This window comes from Thamnophis elegans, chromosome 14 (genome assembly GCF_009769535.1).
Source record: "Thamnophis elegans isolate rThaEle1 chromosome 14, rThaEle1.pri, whole genome shotgun sequence".
Taxonomy (NCBI): Eukaryota; Metazoa; Chordata; class Lepidosauria; order Squamata; family Colubridae; genus Thamnophis; species Thamnophis elegans.
The window spans coordinates 47,271,343-47,294,619 of NC_045554.1; the positions used below are offsets into that span (position 1 = coordinate 47,271,343).

The 23,277-nt window shown below is 41.5% G+C and overlaps 2 protein-coding genes across 2 annotated transcripts; one reads left to right on the forward strand and one right to left on the reverse strand.

The window, feature by feature from the left end:
• Positions 1 to 1,701: 1,701 nt before the first annotated feature.
• LOC116517973 lies at positions 1,702 to 5,562 on the reverse strand. Its single transcript, XM_032231171.1, has 4 exons — positions 5,454 to 5,562; positions 3,951 to 4,115; positions 3,234 to 3,365; positions 1,702 to 2,096 (listed from the first exon to the last, which is right to left on the reverse strand). The coding sequence occupies exons 1-4, from the start codon at positions 5,554 to 5,556 to the stop codon at positions 1,960 to 1,962; spliced, it is 537 nt and encodes a 178-aa protein (XP_032087062.1). The 5' UTR covers positions 5,557 to 5,562; the 3' UTR covers positions 1,702 to 1,959.
• A 3,513-nt stretch (positions 5,563 to 9,075) lies between these two features.
• Positions 9,076 to 22,936, forward strand: EMC8 (ER membrane protein complex subunit 8). Its single transcript, XM_032231217.1, is given in 7 exon segments — positions 9,076 to 9,357; positions 9,360 to 9,382; positions 18,938 to 19,014; positions 19,699 to 19,768; positions 20,230 to 20,324; positions 21,120 to 21,244; positions 21,247 to 22,936. Coding segments are annotated over 7 exon segments (591 nt in total). The 5' UTR covers positions 9,076 to 9,188; the 3' UTR covers positions 21,279 to 22,936.
• Positions 22,937 to 23,277: the final 341 nt, after the last annotated feature.

The following is a 23,277-nucleotide window of genomic DNA, read 5'->3' on the forward strand; positions in this document are numbered from 1 at the left end:
GTAATGCAAACCGATCTTTTTCTAGTTTCAGTAGGGTGTTGGAGCTTCCCATCTTAGTACAAAATGGAGAAGAGAATTCTGATATACAGTATGGAGGAGGGGGGAAGGCCAATAAATTGGGGAGGAGGGTTAAGAACTTCCATCTTTTTACTAGTCCACATTGCAGGAGGAAAACCGTGCTAGTCTTAAGCTAGTCCAATGTTCTGATTCTTCCTAAATTTTATCTCTCCAGGATTTTCACTATTGTTATTCCTCTGGAGACGGCAACACCACTGGAGTACCGCAGCCAAAATTGGAAGATCTCCCTGCCCTGCGGCAAACATCATGGTTCCCCACCAAAGTCCAGCAGAAACCCACTTTCTTTTCCCTCCGTCCCTATCCTGATAGATGAAGCCCCCCCAACAAACATGGAAAGCAACAAGAACTCCGTTCAAGCCCTTAGACGTCTTCCCCAATTTTTTATTTTCCTTTGCTTGTTTGTTTTTAAATCTTAAAAGAGTTAGGCGGCCCCCGAGATTATACTTCAGATGCTTTCAGCTTAAGACTCCGACACAAATCGTTTGGCATATTTTATACAGAATGGGACGTGTTGCAGCAACTTGCCGTGGAACAATTTAACTATTGAATTATTTAAAACAGCTATTGTAATTTTTTGTCATCCACATTTCATTCTGTCCCATCCTTTGCATTCTTTAGAGATTCTATTCCATCGTTTCTTTACTAGGAGAGTAACTTCTTTTCCAAAGCAAGCTGTCCCATGGCAAATTGGCCCTGGTGAATTGTCACACTTTATTCTACGTATCAGTGATGGCGAACCTTTTTGTCACCAAGGGCCCAAACGGCAACATTCATGCATGCGTGTGCATGTCAGAGTGCCGGAAACCCGAAGACAGCTGGCTGGTGTGCACATGCCTGTTTTTTGGCTGTTTGGGGGGCCGTTTTTGGCTCAAAAAATGGCCTGATTTGGGGGGCATTTTCAGGTTGTTTTGGGGCACTTTGGGGCATGTACCAGCTGGCCGGTCATGGCACGCGCGCCATAGGTTTGCCATCACGGTTATATACGATTGTACCAATAGTTGGATTATTAATTCCATTCCCAAAGCACAAGAATTGACTTACACAAAATACCAAGTTGGCTTCATCAAACCATCTCCCATTTCAAATTCCTCTCCTTAATCAACTCTGCCCCAACAGAATGAAATGTGTGTCGTGAAGAGCGCTGCGTACAAATTTTTGTGATCAACTGAACTTAAATCCCTTCCTGTAGAGTTAAGGAACAAGTTTCAGAAAGCCAGGAGTCCAACTGTCAAAGGATTACTGCCTAATCCTACAAATTTAAACATGCTTTTATTTATTGCACGGTTCCAAAATATGCAGCTGGATGTTTTTGCCTGGATTTTATTTTTTTTTTAAACAGGGTTGCTGCAATTACAGCAAATTGCTTAATCCCGCCCGGGTCCGAGTTATAAATTCCCGCCAGAGAAATGACTACCAATTCTGAACATGTAGCATAATTTATCCATTTCTGCTGCCAGAACACAAAAAATTTGAAGCGCCAATTGCTGACGGAAGATGCCCCATCCTATTAAGGAAGCTTTGACAGTCGCTGGCTCAATAAACTCCATTTAACTCAACAAGTCGGTGATTCCAAATGTTTTAAACAGATCGTTCCACACCAAATAAAGAGCCAAATGCCTCTTCTTCTTTTTTTTTTTTTAAGTGTAATTTTTAATCTTCCTGCAAAAAAAAAATTTTGCGAATAAGATTTAGTTTAGGAGCAATTTTGCACATTAACCTTTAGGAACAGTTCAACAATTCCGGGTACATCAAGCGCTTATGGTTTAAACAAGAATAGGATTCTATTTCATCCTAGGCCGAAGCCGGGCCACAACCTAGAGATGAAGAAATGGTTTCAGACTTTCACATCCCGAGAGAAATCCGAGGGGCTCCTGAAGGTTTTTATTTTTTCCATTCGTTCTTCTCGTAATCCCACTTGGAGCAAAGGCCGGTAATTGGGTCCGGTTTCATATCCAGATGCTTCCGGAGCTCCATGGCTTTCCAATCCTCCGATAAAGTGTGGGGGACCGGTTTCAGAACTGCAATTGGATGAGATCATGGTTTGAGACAATCAGAGTTAGCCAGCAACAACTAACCTCTCCCAAGCGATGGGTGGGTGGCGGGCCACGGTTTGTGCTCTCCAAAGAGAAAAAGGCTGTTAAGGTTAATTCAGATACTCGCTTGTGTTCGCAAATCCACGGTCCGTCTGTAATCTGTACACCCACCTAGAGCCCCCTTAGCTCATCTCTCTTTACATGTTTCGAAAGACAAAAGGAGGACTGACTCCAACCATGCAGGGGTCTGCAAAATTAAGGCAGATTAGCTAAGGACAACGGTAATGAATCATGGCTTCAATTCATTTGAGATATGTGTGTCTGTAAATGTATGTCCTGGATTTGGGAGGTCTTTTAGTTTCTCCTTCCTTCCTTCCTTCCTCCCTCCTTCCCCTTTTTCGTTCCTTTCCTTGTCTGGTCTTCCTTTCCTCCCTCCTTTCCTCCCTCTCCTCTTTCCTTCTCTGGTGTTCCTTTCCTTCCTCCCTCCTTCCTTTCCTCACCCCCTCCTTCCTTCCCTTCCCTTCTCTGGTCTTCCTTCCCTTCCTTCCTTCCCTTTCTCCCTTCCCTTACAGCAATAGCAATAGCAGTTAGACTTATCTACCGCTTCATAGGGCTTTCAGCCCTCTCTAAGCGGTTTACAGAGCCAGCATATCGCCCCCAACAATCCGGGTCCTCATTTCACCCACCTCGGAAGGATGGAAGGCTGAGTCAACCTTGAGCCGGTGAGATTTGAACCGCTGAACTGCAGATAACAGTCAGCTGAAGTGGCCTGCAGTACTGCACCCTAACCACTGCACCACCTCGGCCCTTTCTTCCTCCCTTTTTGTTTTCTTTGGGTTTAATTTAAAAAGAAAAAAGAGAGAGAAAGGCTTGGAGAGGCCAGTATAAGGGTTCTCTTGGCTCGAACGTTTACTGCCCCACCATCCTTCCTCGTATCAGGAAGCCAAACAAAATGTGAAAAGCTACTTAGAAAGGCCCGCCTGTGTCTCTTTTTCACTAGACAAAATTCTCCCACCAGTACAAACATGGGAGGGGGGGGGGGTGTTATACGTTGAATATTCTACTCCCATCGATTTCCCCGTGCCCATTGTTTAAAGAAGTCCCTGAAAGGGAATGGCTTACCATACAGAACCTCCCAAATGAAAAAGAGAGCCGCGAGGCCAACCATGTAGCCAGCTAATCCGATCGCGGTCTTCCATTCATTCGACGGCTTCAGCATTTCAGGAAAGGTCTTGTCAAATTTGATGTGGTAGACTGGAACGAGATGGGGAGAGAGAGAGAGAGAAGAGGGAAGGGACAAAAACCCTTCTTTGTGAAAGTACAAAATATTCCCAAAAAGAAAAGAAAGAAATGTAGCCAGACCAATGCTCACAACTTTACATACAGGTAGCCATCAAACTTACGACTGTTCAAAATTACAATGGAGCCAGCTCCCCCACAAAGGTACTTATGACCCAGTTCCCAAATTCTGACAGCTGTCCAACCCACGTGGTCACCTGATTTGCAATTTGGGCATTTGGCAACTGGCCTGCATTTACTTTATAGCATCCCAACAACTCTGATTTCTAACACTTTTGGTGAAAACCAGTGTTTGTCAAAAACACCCCATACTAACCAATGAATCACATAACCACCGTTGGGAAAAAACAATAACACCCAAGGTCACAAAATTGCATCAGTCATGTGATGACCTGCTTTGCCATCATCAAAGACTTGAAACTAACTGGCAGACTTCACTGCAGTCGTAATTCAAGGGACAACCTGCATTTAAATAGGCCAGGTCATTTTTTGTTATCAAGTTTCTTTTGATTTCCTCTCTCCCTCTGCGGTGTTACTCACGAGCAATCTTCTCTTCTGGGGTGAGGGAGGTCCAGGACCCCTTCTCTTTCTCTTTCAGAGCTTTCTGCTCGGGGGTCAGGTCTTGTATAAAGGGAATATCCGGCAAAGGAATCAGAGGGTAATCCTCGTAGACGGGCTGAGTATATTGTGGCGCTTTTGTAACTTCTGTTGACAATAAAAAAATAAAATAAAACGTCATATTCTAATATATGACCTGGAAGCTTTGAAGGACATTAGCAGAAATATAAAATAATTAAATAATTGATCATTTAATTAATGAATAATTTAATAATTAAATTGAATGGACTCCGGGGGATGGTAGAGGACGGGAAGGCCTGGAGGAACGTTGTCCATGGGGTCACAATGGGTCAGACACAACTTCGCAAGTAACAACAACAACAATAAACAGAAGGAACAGAAAGAAAGAACAGAAGAATAAGCATCAAAGTTTTCATTCTCCAATGATTTGACATGGCCAAAAAAAACAAAAAACAAAACCTTGGTCTTTATTATTCCTTTAGAAGCAGCTATTATGAAGAAGTCCTGAAAATTAGATTTGGATCCATCAGGCCTCGATGAGAGGCAAGGCAAAGGATAAAGAGAAGGACGAATGAAGGCAAATATACATGTCCCAGGATAGTGTTACAGGAGCCAATCTGGGTCGGTCACCGGGACCAGAGTTTTAGTCAGACAGAAGTTCCCTGAGGATGGGTTCCAACACAAGTGTGAACACCTGGAAAACTAGACCTCTGGTCCCAAAAACTGATTGACCCAGATTGTTGGATCCTGCAAAACAGACTGAGATCAACTCGGCCGCGTGTTTAACCTGAGTTCTCTACTAGGTAAATACAGGAGCTGTCATTTTAATTTTTGAGAAGTTTTATTATTTAGTGCATGATGAGAACACCGCAAAAGAATTTAGTCAAGAGAATTTAGAGAACTATTAGCAAGGGAGTTTGCACCCCTAAATCGAAATGCGCTAGTCAGAAACTTAGGCTTAGGCCCAGGGAACCTGCGAGACCACCTACTGCCACCGGTAGCCTCCCACCGTCCAGTGCGATCCCACAGAGTTGGCCTCCTCAGGGTGCCGTCAGCCAGATAGTGTCAACTGGTGACCCCCAGGGGGAGAGCCTTCTATGTGGGAGCCCCTTCCCTCTGGAATGAGAAGCCCCCCGAGAGCTTCGTATAATCCCCGACCTCCGGTCCTTCCGACGTGCCCTAAAAAGTTGGCTTTTCCAGCAAGCCAGCCTGGCCTGAACAAAATAAATCAAATTATCGATTACTGTTAATTTTAATTTGAATTCTTTTTTTTTTTAAAGTGTCATTGTCAATTTTAATTGGGTTTGGGATATCCTGTTTAATTTCTTCTTAACTTTTGTATTATATCTTTTAATGTTGTACGCCGCCCTGAGTCCTTGGGAGAAGGGCGGCGTATAAATCGAATAAACCTAAACCTAAACTATTTTCAAGCTACCAGTTGAGATGATTCAATGGCTGGCTTACCATGTCCGTGAGCTTTTGCACAGACAGAAGTGGATAAAACCCGCCTGCCAATAAGGCTGAATGCCCTAGCAGCCAACATCCTGAAACAGAAAAAAAAGACCATTATATACCACAAATTACTAAGAATCCAGCACTTGCAATGTTCTCCCAAATGCCATGTTTTTTCAGGTATCACAAGAGTTACTGTTGCGTTTGGAAATGATGCTAATTTAGATTGAGGTCCATATGAATAAAAGGATATTCTAAGCAACAATAGGAAGAACAGAGAGAGTAGGGAAGAAATGTTTCAATCCTAACATACAATTCTGTGTTTAGCAGACACCCCCAGGGAATATTTCTATTTAATCTGCTTTCAAAGGATATTTTCAAGATACAGCCAATCCTAACCACCCTAAATCACAAATATGTCCAGAGTTTCATGTTTCCTTCTCCACAACCACAGTCCGTTACAGAGCTGCTTTAAAAAGTCAATCCCAGTGAGTTCAGTTTACTTCCCATCAAGATGGGCAGAGACAGACTCATTCTCATGAAGCTTTATATCCCCGTTATTGTCTAGAATCCTCAACACCTGGGAACAGGTGAATTTTGCATGAGGCTATTTTTATTCTGCCTATCCTATCATCTCTTTCTCTATATATTATCTATCTAGCCATCCATCTTACATGTAATCTATCCTAACCTAATCTATCCTACCCATCAGTTATCTCTATCATTATCTAGCTATGTATCTATCTCATCTCCACCTACTGTCTGTCTGTTATCATTTTCTACCTATTATCATATCTTTCTATCCATCCATCATCTCTCACCTATTATTTTTATCTACCTACCTACCTACCTACCTAATCTCTACCTATCTGTCTGTCTATTATTATCATTTCTACCTATTATCATATCTATTCACCCATCCTATCATCTCTCACCTATTATTTTTATCTACCTACCTAATCTCTACCTGTCTGTCTGTCTATTTATTATTATTTCTACCTATTATCATATCTATTCAACCATCCTACCATCTCTCTCACCTATTATTTTTACCTACCTACCTACCTACCTACCTAATCTCTACCTATCTGTCTGTCTATTATTATCATTTCTACCTATTATCATATCTATTCACCCATCCTATCATCTCTCACCTATTATTTTATCTACCTACCTAATCTCTACCTGTCTGTCTGTCTATTTATTATCATTTCTACCTATATCATATCTATTCACCCTCCTACCATCTCTCTCACTATTATTTTATCTATCTACCTACCTACCTACCTAAACACATATCTATCTAAACACATATCTATCTATCTATCTATCTATCTATCTATCTATCTATCTATCTATCTATCTATCTATCTATCTATCTATCTACTATCTATCTATCATCTATCTAAAGACATAGTTAAGCCTACCTCCCACATTATTGCTGCTACTGGTGTTATTCTCTCACCTGTCTATTTTCCCCAAATATAACCACCACCCTGTCAGGTGGGTTAAACTGAGAGAAAAGAATTGGACACAAAGTCACATAGTTGGCATCTATATTCTTATCTTCTCTTCCCCCCCCCCTCCTCCTCCTTTCAACAACAACCCTGCAAGGTGGTTTGGGCTTTCTAGCCCCTTCGCCCCCCCCCCTCACTCCCAAACCGAACTATTTTCCAAATTCGCCCATCAGGGAATCAAGAGGGCAGGGCTGCAAGGTGGGAGGTTACAGAAATATTTTAGAATGTTTTAAATGGATAAATAAACAGTTCCCCCTTGTTTGACATGCCAGCCCCAGGAGCAGTATGTGTGTGTTATCTGTGTTTGTGTGTTATCTGTGTGTGTGTGTGTATGTGTGTTGTGTGTATCTGTGTGTGTATCTTTCTCTGTGTATGTGTGTCTCTCTGTTTGTGTATCTCTGTGTGTGTATCTGTGTGTTGTGTGTATCTGTCTCTTTCTCTGTGTGTTATCTTTCTCTCTGTGTGAATGTCTCTCTCTCTCTGTTTGTGTATCTGTGTGTGTGTATCTGTGTGTTGTGTGTATCTGTGTGTGTATCTCTCTCTCTGTGTGTTATCTTTCTCTCTGTGTGTGTGTCTCTCTCTGTTTGTGTATCTGTGTGTGTATCTGTGTGTGTATCTCTCTCTCTCTCTGTGTTATTTTCTCTCTGTGTGTGTGTCTCTCTCTGTTTGTGTATCTGTGTGTTGTGTGTATCTGTGTGTTGTGTGTATCTGTGTGTGTGTGTATCTGTGTGTGTATCTGTCTCTCTCTGTGTGTGTTATCTTTCTCTCTCTGTGTGTGTCTCTCTCTTTGTTTGTGTATCTGTGTGTCTGTGTATCTCTGTGTTGTGTGTATCTGTGTGTGTATCTGTCTCTCTCTCTGTGTTATTTTCTCTCTGTGTGTGTCTCTCTCTCTGTTTGTGTATCTGTGTGTCTGTGTATCTGTGTGTGTATCTGTGTGTGTGTATCTGTCTCTCTCTCTCTTATCTTTCTGTGTGTGTGTCTCTCTCTGTTTGTGTGTATCTGTGTGTGTGTGTATCTGTGTGTTGTGTGTATCTGTGTGTGTATCTGTCTCTCTCTGTGTGTGTTATCTTTCTCTCTGTGTGTGTGTGTCTCTCTCTTTGTTTGTGTATCTGTGTGTCTGTGTATCTCTGTGTTGTGTGTATCTGTGTGTGTATCTGTCTCTCTCCTCTCTCTGTGTATCTTTCGTTCATCTCTCTCTCTGTGTCTCTCTCTCTCTGTTTGTGTATCTGTGTGTGTATCTGTGTGTGTTATCTGTCTCTCTGTGTGTGTGCCACTGTGTGTGTGTGTGTGTGTGTGTGTCAGTGGGAGCTCCCCCCCCAAACAAAAGATGCCCCCCCTTCCCGCGCATAAGCGGCCCTTACTCGCGAGGGATCCTATGGCACCCTCCACCTCCTCCCGCCTCAACAGAGAGCCCTCGGCTGCGGACGATGGGAATTGGTAGTACGGGGCGCCCGGGAAAGCTACGCCTCCCCCTCAGCCCGGCCCGCGTCTCCCCCCCCCCGCCCCGCGGCCTCTTCGCCTCCCGTCCTTCGAGGGACCCTCCCTCCGCGGCCGCCTCCTCGCCCGCAAGCACCCACCCGCCGCGGCTGGCCCGTGTCCTCTACAGCCGGAGATGGAGGACGGAAGGAGAAAACGGAGGCGCAGCGCAGGGCAGGCCGGAAGTGGTGGGGGGGAGCGAGGCACGACGGGATAACGGCGGACTCGCCCGGAAAGAGGAAATGGGGCCGCAAAGGAGCGGGCGCCGTAGAGCTACGAAGGGAAGCAGCCCGTTTCCCCTTTTTCTTTCTAGGGCGAGGTGGAAAGGACTCTTCATTGCTCACTGGGGCAACTCCCATCATTCCTAGCCCAGATGATCCTGCCATTAGTCCCTCAAAATATTGCATCCCCCCCACCCCACCCACGAGTCTCCTTTGCCCCTAGCACGCAGCTCCTCTATGGTCGCGGCCGCTTCCATCCTCCATTAAGAGACCATAGAGACGGGCTTAGAGTGGACGGCGCGCGCTACCCCCCCTCCTTTCGCCTCATTCTCCCCGTCCATCTGCGCACAGCGCGCGCCTCTCCCTTACGGCCCCCGAGTGGCCTTTTTTTGCGACGTTTTTGCGGCCTTTCCCCCTCACCCCCCAGAACGGCGGGCTGGGCAGCGGCTGCCGCGGGAGGCCCGTGAGGAGGAGGAGGAGGAGGAGGAGGAGGACGCGGCGGCGATGAACCTGAGCACGCAGCCTCCTGCAAGATGGTGCTGCACGGCGCCAGTACCCGCACTGCGCCGTCACGGGCTGCGGTGGCCGAGAAGCAGCCGCAGCCGCCGGGTCAGCGGGGGCGGGAGCGGGAGCCGCCGCCTTCCCCACACCCGCTGCTGGTGGACTGCATCCCGCTCTTCCACGGCAGCCTGGCCCTGGCGCCATGCTGGAGGTGGCGCTCAGCCTGGTGAGATCGGTCAGGGGAGAGCCCCATGGCCAGGCGCAGTCCCCTTGCGGGGAGCATGCGCGATTCTCTCTCTTTATCTCTGTCATCTAGCCTTATATTTTCTCATTATCTATATCTAATCTATTCATCTATCTAATTTCTATATCCATCATCTCTCGTCTATATCCTTATATTTTCTCTATATATACCTAATCTATCTAATCGATCTGTTACTATATCCATCATCTTCATCTATAATTATATTTATATTCTATCATCTATCTAATTTCTATATCCATCATCTATCATTATATCATTATATCATTATTATCTATCTATCTATCTATATAATCTATATCCTCATATCTCTCTATATCCTTATTTCTCTATCTTTATATCTATTTATCTATATCATTACTATATCCATCTCTTCTATATCATTGATCTATCTATGTATCATCTATCTATCTATCTATCTATAATCTCTATATCATCATCTCCATCTATCATTATATTATATATATCTATCTCTATCTATCATCTATCTACATCTCTATATCCATCATTCTCATCTATATCATATATCTATCTATGTATCATCTATCTATCTATCTATCTATCTAATCTCTATCATCAGATCCATCTATCTCATTATATTATTATATCTATCTATCTATATATCTATCTATCTAATCTCTAGATCCCTCATCTTCATCTATATCATTATATCTATCTATGTATCTATCTACTATCTATCTAATCTCTATATCCATCTTCATCTATATATTATATCTATCATGTATAAGGCATCTATCATTATATCTAATATCTATATCCATCACTCTCATCTATATCATTATCTATCTATTATTATCTATCTATCTATCTATATCTATATCCATCATCTCATCTATATCCTATATTTCTCTATCTTATATCATTTATCTATATCATTACTATATCATCCTAATCATCATTATACTATCTTGCATCTTCTATTTCTTCTATCTATCTATCTATCTATCTAATCTCTATATCCATCATCTCTCATCTAATCATTATATTATATTATATCTATCCATCTATCTCTATCATCTATCTATCTAATCTCTATACCACATCTCATCTATATCATAATCTATCTATGTATCATCTATCTATCTACCTATCAATCTCTATATCCTCATCTCTCATCTATATCATTATATTATCTATCTCTCTATCTATCTATCATCTATCTATCTAATCTCTATATCCATCATCTCTCATCTATATCATTATATATATCTATGTTCATCTATCTATCTTCTATATCTAATCTCTATATCCATCATCTATCATCTATATCATTAATCTATCTATGTATCATCTATCATCTACTATCTAATCTCTATATCCATCATCTCTCATCTATATCATTATATCTATCTATTATCTATCTATCTATCTATCTAATCTCTAATCCATCATATCTCATCTATATCCTTATATTTTCTCTATCTTTATATCTATTTATCTATATCATTACTATATCCATCTCTCATCTATATCATTATATCTATCTAGTATCATCCATCTATCTATCTATATCTATCTATCTCTATATCCTCATCTCTCATATATCATAATTATATTATCTATCTATCTATCTATCATCTATCTATCTAATCTCTATATCCATCATCTCTTCTATATCATTATATTATCTATGTATCATCTATCTATATCTATCTATCTAATCTCTATCCATCATCTCTCATCTATACATTATATATCTATGTATCATCTATCTATCTATATCTAATCTCTATATCCATCATCTTCATCTATATCATTATATCTATCTATTATCTATCTATCTATCTATCTAATCTCTATATCCATCATCTCTCATCTATATCCTTATATTTCTCTATCTTATATCTATTTATCTATATCATTACTATCCATCTCTCATCTATCATTATATCTATCTATGTATCATCTATCTATCTATCTATATCTAATCTCTATATCATCTCATCTATATCATATTATATTATACTATCTATCTATCTATCTATCATCTATCTATAATCTCTATATCCATCATCTCTCATCTATATCATTATATCTATCTATGTATCACTATCTATCTATATCTATCTAATCTCTATATCCATCATCTCTCATCTATATCATATATTATATTATCTATCTATCTATCTATCATATCTATCTATCTAATCTCTATATCCATCATCTTCATCTCTATCATTATATCTATCTATCATCTATCTATTATATCTATCTATCTATCTATCTATCTATCTATCTATCTATCTAATCTCTATATCCATCATCTCTCCATCTATATCCTTATATTTCTCTATCTTTATATCTATTTATCTATATCATTACTATATCCATCTCTCATCTATATCATTATATCTATCTATGTATCATCTATCTATCATCTATCTATCTAATCTCTATATCCATCATATCTATCTATATCATTATATCTATCTATATCTATCTATCTATCTATCTCTATATATCTATCTACTATCTAACTCTATATCCATCATCTCTCATCTATATCATTATATCTATCTATGTTATCTATCATCTTACTATAATCTCTATATCCATCTCTATCATCTTATCATTATATATCTATTATCTATCTATCTATCTATCTAATCTCTATATCCATCATCTCTCATCTATATCCTTATATTTTCTCTATCTTTATATCTATTATCTATCATTACTATATCCATCTCTCATCTATATCATTATATCTATCTATGTATCATCCATCTATCTATCTATCTATCTATCTAATCTCTTATCCAATCTTCATCTAATCATTTATATTATATCTATATCTATCTATCTATCATCTATCTATCTATCTCTATATCCATATCTCTATATCATTATATCTATCTATGTATCATCTATCTATCTCTATATATCTAATCTCTATATCCATCATCTCTCATCTATATCATTATATCTATCTATGTATCATCTATCATCATCATCTATCTAATCTCTATATCCATCTCTCTCATCTATCATTATATCTATCTATTATCTATCTATCTATCTATCTAATCTCTATATCCATCATCTCTCATCTATATCCTTATATTTTCTTATTTATATCTATTATCTATATCATTACTATATCCATCTCTCATCTATATCTATATCTATCTATGTATCATCTATCTATCTACTATCTATCTAATCTCTATATCCATCATCCTCATCTATCATATATATATTATATCTATCTATCTATCTATCTATCATCTATCTATCTAATCTCTATATCCATCATCTCTCATCTATATCATTATATCTATCTATGTATCATCTATCTATATCTATCTATCTAATCTCATATCCATCATCTCTCATCTATATCATTATATTATATATCTATCTATCTATCTATCTATCATCTATCTATCTAATCTCTATATCCATCATCTCATCTATATCATTATATCTATCATCATCATCTATCTATCTATCTATCTATCATCTAATCTATATCCATCATCTCTCATCTATATCCTTATATTTTCTCTATCTTATATCTATTTATATCATTACTATATCCATCTCATCTATATCATTATATCTATCTATGTATATCTATCTATCATCTATCTATCTAATCTCTATATCATCATCTCTCATCTATACATTATATCTATCATCATCTATCTATCTATCTATCTATCTATCTATCTATCACTACTATCTAATCCTATATCACATCTCTCATCTATATCATTAATTATATTATCTATATCTATCTACTATCTATCTATCTATCTATCTATCTATCTAATCTCTATATCCATCATCTCTCATCTATATCATATATCTATCTATCATCTATCTATCTATCTATCTATCTATCTATCTATCTAATCTCTATCCATCATCTCTCATCTATATCCTTATATTTTCTCTACTTTATATCATTATCTATATCATTACTATATCCATCTCTCATCTATATCATTATATCTATCTATGTATCATCTATCTATCATCATCTATCTAATCTATATCCATCATCTCTCATCTATATCAGAATCTCCTCTATCTAGATCATCTACCTATCATTAGAGCTATCATTTATCTATCATCTCTATATCATCTCTTCTCTATCTATGTTGTCCTATCTATTTATCTATATCAGTGATGGCGAATCTTTTAGACATGGAACGCCCAAACTGCACGTGCGCGCATGCTCAAACAAAGGTCCACGTGCAATCGCGTGCATGCGCAGACATGCACATGTGCAGGCATGTATGCATGCACCCCTGCGCAGCAGAGACTCAAAAGACCAGCTGGCCGGCAGGAGGCAGGGCATCCCAACACCAGCAGCGCAGCAAGAGGTGAGATCTTTTTCTTTCATGAGCTTCTGTTTCGTGGTTTGCAGGGAAACAGAAGCTCGCGAAAGAAACACCACGGAGATCTGACCTGGGCTGATGGCGCATGTGCCAGCAGAGAGGGCTCTGCTTGGCGCATCTGATTGGCACGCAAGCCACAGGTTTGCCACCTATATCATCTATATCATTCATCTCTATCATCTATCTATCCTCTATCGTTATATCATCTCTCTGTATTATCTATCTATCTATCTATCTATCTATCTATCTATCTATCTATCTATCTATCTATCTATCTATTTATATTTTGTCATGTTCATGTTGTGCATATTAAAGGTGGTGACCCTTGGAGAGCTGCATGCAAAAAATTTCATGTTTAATGTACGCCGATCGTGTACATTTAAAGTGACAATAAAGTTATTCTAAGTTAATGAGGGGGGCCCTTGGCTTCAGAGGCTGAAGCGGGAGCCTCCCCCAATGGGAGCAGTCTACCTCCCAAAGAAAATACCAGGTAGTCCTTGACTTACAATCACAGTTGAGCCCAAAATGTATGTCATTAAGTGAGGCATTGGTTAAGTGAGTTTTGCCCCCCTTTTACGGCGTTTCTCGCCACAGTCCTTAACCGAATCACTGTCGTTCAATTAGTCGCCAGGTTAAGTGGCTTCCCCCCCCCCCCCATGGATTTTGCTTGGTCGCAAAAGGGGATCGCGTGAGTTGAGGACGCTGCTATTGGCCAAGCCGCATAGGTTTTACGAAGGGAGATTTGCAAGATGCTTCTGGGCTTCATATGTTAACTGTAGGTAGAAATATTTAGAAAAATGGCATTTTGTGCCTGGATCTGAAAAGTCTCGCTGAAGACCCAAAAAAACCCGCCAGCAAACACCTTCCTATTAAACACTGTTGCTTTATCACCAAGCTTCCAGGCGTTGTTTTGCCAGGCAAGGTCTAAAGTGAAAATCCACCAAAATTAAGCTTGCATTTTGTACCTGGTGGGATTGAAAACCCAGCTCCTGTAGAAGCGGGAGACAGTCGCGGTCTGCATACCGACGAATTCAAGCAATTGAATTTGTGCATTTCCAGCTGAATTGGAAACGGTGAGAGCTGAATCAATTAGTCAACGAGGAGAGTGGGGGGGGGGGGCTGGGGGACTTTGGACAGATGGAGAAGACTTAATTAGAGATAGTGCCTCCTGTCTTAGAAGGTCAAGACACTGATCTATCTTTGGGGAACTTTTTGTGGCTGCGGTTCCCTCAGAGTAATTAGATTTGACAGCTTGATTTGCAGATGGCCGGTCGAAATAATGAGAAGTGAAAAGTATGATTGACCTGGCTATCCGAACAGGCTTGGCTACCCATCTGGCCAAGCTCACAAAGCATAAGAGAAGAGTAATTTAGCAGGTGGAAGAGGAGAGAAGGGTAGCTTTCCACCGAGTGCCGAGGGCTGTCTAACAAAATTGTTATATTGTATTTTAATAGATTTATAGGCCGCCCAATCCCAGAGGAATCCGGGCGGCTTACAGAAAGAAACAAATCTTTAAAAAGATATAAAGAATTTAAAAAGAACAGAGAGAATAGATTAAAACCACATCATGCACCACTCTAGTCGGAGTTGGACCTCAGCCCTCAGGCCTGACGGAATAGCCAGGTTTTAGTAGCCTTTCGGAAGGCCATGAGAGTGGGTAGGGTCCGGATCTCAGCGGGTAGTTCGTTCCATAGGGTCGGAGCGGCTACAGAGAAGGCTCCTCCTCCGGGGAGCCGCCAGCCGACATTGCCTAGCTGACGGCACCAGAAGCCCACCTGTGCGATCCCGCAGGTATTGAGGTCCTAAGCCATGTAGGGCTTTAAAGGTAATAAACCTTACCGCTTTGCAGTCTGGTCCAGTAATGGGAACCAGAAATGTGAAATGGCCCTAGATTTGAAAACAGTACAGGTACTCCTTGACTTACGATCACAATTGAGCCCAACGCTTCTGTCGCTAAGTGAGATTTCATTTCTCAAGCGAATTTGTTCCATTTTACGACCTTGCTTGCCCCAGGCGTTAAGTGAATCGCCGCAGGTGTTAAGATAACACAGTTGTTGAGTGGACTTGGCTTCCCCATGGACTGTGCTCGCCAGACGGTCGTAAAAAGGGGATCACGTGACCCTGGCACACTGCAGCCGCCATAAGTGTGAGCCTTGAGCTGATCACGTGTGACCATGGAGATGCTACGAGGGTTGTCATAAGTGTGAAAAACGGTCATAAGTCACTTTTTCCAGTGCCGTTGTAAGTTCGAACGGTCACTAAACCGGCTGCTCTTAAGTCAAGGACAAGCCTGTATAAGCCAGAGGGCAACCGAAGAATATTATTAGCGTGGAAACATTTCTGTTTGTTTAGGTTTTGACTTGCAAGATCTCAATGATCAAACAACAATTTTAAGGCCTTTTCGATGGTTATGACTGTGCTGGCAGGTGGCTCTTTAGTGGTGATGCTAGGCGAGAGCTAAACAAAACGCACCCACCTCATTTCAATGGAAGAGATTATTTGCAAAGCTCTTAGGCAGTTTAATTTGGGGCTAGAAACACAGCTGCTGAACAATGAGATCGATGCGTTTGGGAAACAGAAGGTCAGGATGCAAAATGTTTGGGAAACCGTTTCCCCCCCTCTCCCCCCTCCTGTTTTTAAAACAAAATACAGCTGGAATATACAATAGCTGGGTGGTTTTCCCCCGTTTCCCTAAATCACTGGATTATCTTAATCAGATAATCTCATTACGAGAAGCAAATGTTGGTGGCTTCAAAGCTACCAAGCGGGGCCAGAATCTTGAGTTTGGATAAATGCATTCCATCAGATTGGGCCTCCTAACGTTTAATTGTTTTAAAGTATTTTAATAGAGCTTTGCGGCAGATTAGATAATACGGTACATTATCCTAAAAATGAAGAGTTTTATACCAAGGCTGGCCGTAATTAAAATGCCTTCTGGGAGGAGGAAGACATCATTGGAGCCTTAATCGCCAGATCTTAGCTGTCACGGCTTCTTTAAAGCCTGCAGTCCTAGCTGTCATCCGTTTTGGATGTGGGCACTCGGGATGGAATTAATCAACCGCTTTATTTCTCCCCCCCCCCCCCCAAGTTCAGTCTGTGCTGACCCACCTCTCAATATTGTTGGAGGAATTACAGATGGAAGTGGAGGGAGGAGGTTGAGTGATTCCTTGTTCTGAGCCATCTTTCTTTTCTCTTTGTCTTCTTCCCTTCCCCCTTGGATTAGCTTTTCCTTTCATTTTTTCCCATGGAAATGATCAGAGGTTGGAGAAGAAAGTGCCAATAGAAGAGATCATTTGTGGCCCGGGGTTGAATTGGACAGGGTGTCCGTGGTTTCTGAGCTTGGTGGCCTTTTCTGCAGACGTTTCATGGCCTAACTAGGTAACATCATCAGTGCACAGTGCCAAGGAAACCACCAAGCTCGGAGAGCAACAAGGGCCCACTGAAAAAACGAGGGTTCTTGTCCCCTGCGTGCTGCTTTTATTTCATTTTGAATCGCCTAGTCATAGTCCCTAGGCCAGCCACAGATAACTGAGGACGGCTTAGAAAAACACTGGGGGAAATCTCCAAACTTAGCCGCTTTAAGGCTTGTGAACTTCAATTCCCAGAATTCTGGGAGTTGAAGTTCACAAGTCTTAAAGCGTCCAGGTTTAGAGACCCTAACCCTGATATAGCCAACTCAAAAGCGTATTTCTCACCTAGAAATTTCATTCAGGGATCTGCTTTGCCTTCCCTCGCAGTCATTCTCTGATGTGTTGAATGTTGATTTATTATATGTCGCCCTTTTCCCCCGAAGGGGACTCAGGGCGGCTCACAACTCAACCAGGGAAGGGGGATACAAACAAGAATTTAAAACAACATAAAAAACAATGCATGATTAAAACACAACAGTCATACCAATTCGAGACGGGGGCAACAGTTCTTTAACCCCAGGCCTGTCGGAACAGCCAGGTTTTAAGGGCTTTGCGGAAGGCCTGGAGGGTGGTGAGGGTTCGAATCTCCACAGGGAGCTCGTTCCAGAGGGTCGGAGCAGCCACAGAGAAGGCTCTCCTCCGAGTAGTCGCCAGTCGACACTGGCCGGCGGATGGAATTCGGAGGAGGCCTAATCTGTGGGATCTAATCGGTCTAGTGGAGGTAATTGGCAGCCAGATCACGAGGCATTTTACAGATGGCAAACTAAGACTCTGTGAGCAAAAAATGAATGGACTCATCCTGGCAGACGTGCTATTTGATCCCAGATCTCTCCATCCACTCCACCGACAGCAAAACAACAAACAGAACAACACCTGTGGCATTCTTGGGAACCTCAAAATCCCACCTTCACGGCGCTTTCAGTTACGCTCTGGCTTTCCTTAGATCTGCTAATCCAGAAAACACTTTTGTGAAATGTGTGAGCTGCCCGTCCACTGCAGGAGCTAATGATTCTCAGCAAAACAAGGGCCACAATAGAATTTGTCACGCGCTTCAAGTCCTGCGTAAGGAGCTTAACGCGATGGTGTTTTGGATACAGAGCACACCTTTTTCAGGTACCTGGCAGGTGCAAACCAATTTGCCACTTGTATCATCTTCTGCTTTGTTCCAGCAGCTTTCAGCACGTTCTGATAATGGGTGTCAAACGATATGCCCGGGTGAAATAACTTTCAAGAAAATTATTATTATTTATTTGTCTTGTATGCCGCCCACTCCCGGAGGACTCCGGGCGGCTCACAAAAGACAAGGGAAAGGGGGGAACAAGACAAAGACAACATATAAAAACAAAACCAACATTCACAATTTCCCTGGAGGTAGATGCTTCTCAGCTCCCCCCAGCCTGCTGGAACAGCCAGACTTGGTGGCTTTGCAGAAGGCCGAGAGGGTAGTAAGGGTCCGGATCTCAACAGGGAGCTCGTTCCAGAGGGGAGCTGCAACAGAGAAGGCTCCCCCGGGGAGTCGCCACAACATTGGCTGGCAGATGGAATCCGGAGGAGACCCAACCTGTGCGATCTAATTGGTCTGAGAGAGGTAATCGGCAGGAGGCGGTCTCTCAGGTACCCAGGTCCGATGCCATGTAGGGCTGGGTAAAAAATGGGTATCTGCTTACAATTTGAATAAGATCTATTGTTTTCGTCTCTGCCTCGATTGGGTGCTTATAATTTTTTTTTAATGACCTTTTCAGATTGATTCTTGGTGCCGAGAGAACAGCTACGTAATAGCCGGCTACTACCAAGCAAATGAACGTGTGAAGGATGCCAGGTGTGTATCGGGTTTCTGTCTTTTATCCTTGACTTAATTCGTCTTTTGCAGGACAAGCCTTCCTGGTTTCTTCAGAGTTGTCCATGCTTTTGTGTTTCAGCAGTTAAGCAGTTGAAGAAACTGACTTGGGGCTCTAAAGTAGAAGTTCTCCAAACTTGGTAACTTTAAGACTTGTGGGCTTTAATCCCAGACTTCCCCAGGAAAAATTCACTGAGGAATTCTGGGAGTTAAAAGTTACCAAGTTTGGAGAGCCCCTCCTCTAAAGAGGAGACTAGAAAATCGTTTGGCACTCTTAGCAATAGCAATAGCAGTTAGACTTATATACCGCTTCATAGGGCTTTCAGCCCTCTCTAAGCGGTTTACAGAGTCAGCATATCGCCCCCAACAACAATCCGGGTCCTCATTTCACCCACCTCGGAAGGATGGAAGGCTGAGTCAACCTTGAGCCGGTGAGATTAGAACAGCCGAACTGCAGATAGCAGTCAGCTGAAGTGGCCTGCAGTACTGCACCCTAACCACTGCGCCACCTCGGCTCCTCTTTTAGTTGGGTTGAGAATTATTCGTATCTGCTATCGATGAGATAAACGTTTCCTCTGAAATTATTTCTTCCTTCAGCTTTAACGGAAGCCATCCTTTAACTCGGGTTACATCCTAACTGGTAAAATTCTTCTCTTTATTTCGTAGTCCAAACCTGCTCGCCGAAAAAGTCGCTTCGAGGATTGCAGAAAACTTCAATGATACAGCCCTTATAATGGTAGGCATGTAGGTTTCCCCCCCCCCCCTTGATTTAAATTTATTTCATGGTCAATTCCTTCAGTGACTTGCTTCGAGAGTTATCGAACAACCGAGGAGGCTGGCTATCATAAATTCAGGGCACGAATCTTATAATATTAGAATAAAAATTAAAATGGATAACTCAAGAGTTCCACTGAGGATTTTTACTTTTAAGTGAGCAATCTACTTGGAGCAGTTCAAAGCAATTAAGTCCCTTATTTATTTCATGCTCTTTTGATGGTCATTTCTGTTGGGAGTGGACAGCCTGTCCTAAAAACCGTTTTGGAAATGACCCACAAGCGCCTTCTTCCTATATATTAGATTCATGCTACAAAAACAGATTCCTGAATAAGCAACAAGCGAGGTGCTTTGGTGTCCACATATTCCATTTTAATGTCTTGGAATGGCACAGTTCAGCCTTGTTTTTCTGTTCCGCATCAGGTGGATAACACTAGATTTACAATGAAGTGCCTAAAGCCCGCAGTTCATGTCTATGAGCACCACGACAATAAATGGAGATGCAGAGACCCACACGTGTGAGTAATTCTTAAAATAAACTTTCCCATCTAAAAAAAAAAATGGACGCATTTCACCGTTCTTTTATTTGGCTCTTTCCTTTCAAATTCAAAAAGTACAAAACGAAAGGATAAACGTGTCAGCGTTCTAAGTATCATGTAGAATTAAATCAGAGTCCAAGGCAAAACGATCCTTAAAGTTCCAATTTAATAAAGCAGACATCTTAGCACATTGCTGTGGAATCCCAAGTCTGGAAATTACATCAGAATTCCACCCGGTTAAAAGTTCATGATCTTGTCCCCACACCCACAATCCATCACATGTCCAATCTTCTTCTTCCGTGCTGGCACCTACGCCCAGCTGCTTCCGGTCAGGTGTAAAAGTGCAGAGACAAAAGACGACCTGGCTTCTAGTAAAGAATGACAACAATACATTCCACAATCCTACTCCTGTCTATTCCCCCCTCCCATCAACTATACTAATGAAACAGCATAATGAAATAAGAGAAAGTGTGGCAGGCCAAAATTCTTAAAGGAATATAATTGCAGGCCTGACAGAACGTTAAAAACGGCCACAGTTGACACTGGAACTTCCATGGCAGTCACTAATGAGTCACAACTTTTTTTTTCTGTGATTGTTAAACAGATCGGCTTCACTTTGCTTGTGACAGCTGCCAATAGCAATCACCTGACCCCCCCAGGATACAGTAGCCATTGTGAATGTGGGGGACTGGTCCTAGGCCACTTTTCCAGCACCCTCTTGTTGCTTTGAACGTGGTCACTCATCTTTAATTTCCCCCTTCTCTCCCACGGCAGTGATTATTGTGAAGATTGGACAGAAGCCCAAAGGATCTCCGAATCCCTATTGGACAGTCGGTCCTATGAAACCCTGGTGGATTTCGATAACCACTTAGATGACATTCGGAATGACTGGACTAACCCGAGATTAACAAGGCGGTTTTGCATCTCTGCTAAGAAGATTCCCACCGACTTGATCCTGGGATTTTCCCTGTGCCGAAGAAAGCGGGGAAAAAAAGAGCATTAATTTTCAGATGTAAATAGAAGAGGTGAGATGGTTCCTTCAGGTGAGTGAGGCCCATCATCCCTTAGAAAAGGATGTGTTGCCATGCGGTCAAGCCTTTTTAATGAGAATGTTTGGGACATCCACCATATTTGGAGCAAGCCTCTTGTGCCCTGCTGCTGATGCATTCTTGTCACTCTCCAAATAGAGTCCATTTGTTCCAACTCGTTCGTATTAAAAAGTTTTGACTTAACTTTTCATATCCTTTAGAGAGAAATTTTCTAAAAAAATAATAAAAAAAAGATTTATGAAATATCTCAGAGAGCTAACAGATAGTTTTATTTTTTAAAGAAGCTGCATCTAAATAAACAATTGAACTTTATATGGTCAGATCAGTGTTGGAAACTCTTATTCCAAGGGCTGATTTCTGGACATTATGGTTACAATTGACAGATATATTACGCAGGGAGAAAACAACTTGAGATAAATCTCCAGAGGCTTGCAAGTTTTCTTCACTTATTCTGGGAATGCTGCAATTTTTTTTCTGACTCCCAGTTTGAATGTTAGGAGTCTCTTTGGGTTCCCCTTGAAAAGAACAGAATTCCCCTTCCGTGAATTCAGTTTGAATGGAATAATAGGCCAAACAGCCAAGAGAATTATAAATAACATGTTTTAGTTTGCAAAACAAACTTGTTCTCTTTATTCTTGCATCTGGGGGGGGGGGGAATGTAATTTCTTTGATGCTTAATTGCACAAACAGAGTAAGAAGTTACAGCCATGGATTTCAATTCCTGAACCAATTTTGATGGAGGTAACCTCTAACCCAGCACTCCCCTTTTGAGTTGCCCCCTGAGGGCAGCTGTGAGTTTGCTTTTGAAACACACTCCTCTGGTTTGCCAATTCTGTTCCAGGCCTCCCAAGTTCTGATTAAGTTATTCAGGTTTTCATAGACTTGAGTTTCCCAAGTCCGGAAAAAAACTCACCTGCTGTGATTCAGTGCAAACTTTTAATCTTTGTATACAAAGGGGGAGAAGAATGTGCAAACCCCCCTCCCCTTAAACTCAGTGCACTCCAAATGTTTTCCTCTGGAAAATCTCCCCGTCCAACCTTCCGTCCAGGTGCTTTCCGTCCCCCTACCTTCCATAGCACGCACATCTTGATGGACTCGTCTCCTGTCCAGTGAAAATAAATGTTGAAGAGCACAACTGTTGATCGTTTAGGGCTGGCCTTCCTCTTCATTTTCATGCTTTTTCCTTGCAAGCAAATGTTAACGGCGTCTTACCAGTTGGGTTTCCTGTTGAGCTGTTTGGATCCGGTTGTAATATAACGGTTTCATGGTGTAAAGTGTAAAAGAGTCTTTAAAACATACTTGTGTTATCTTGGGATTTTTTTTTCTTCCTTTTTTTTTTAAGGACGACTTTTAGCATCTTCCTTGTGTTGTTTTTACATGTCTGATTTTTTCTTTCTTTCTTCCCCCCCCCTCTGACTGATCCTGTATTAATGCAACCTTTTTTATTTATGGCGTATATTCGATATCTCAAAAAGTAACCGGGATTTTATGTTGCTTTCTTTCCGTCGTCCCCTTGAAAATAAAGCTGATGAAACAAACCTCGTTTTGGAAGACGATGTGATCTTATTCTCTTTGTTAAGCTAAAGTTGTCCGCAGCAAGAGAATTGCAGGGCAGGGAGGAATTTTCCTGGCTGTTGAGATGGCAGTTCAGGGTGCGTCACGAAGCAGAAGCAAAAGCTTTGTAATTAAATGTACCTTTACGTGCAGTGGCTGCTTTTAAAATCTGTACTCTCTGGAAAAAAAGTGTTTGAATTGCCTATAAACCCTGGCCCCGAGGTAGCTGGCCAAGCTTCCCTGCTTTCTCTATAATGGTCTGAAGACCTTTGGCAATGCTGAATGATGGATGGGTGTGTCTGAGGGTATGTGGAAAATTTTATGGGGTA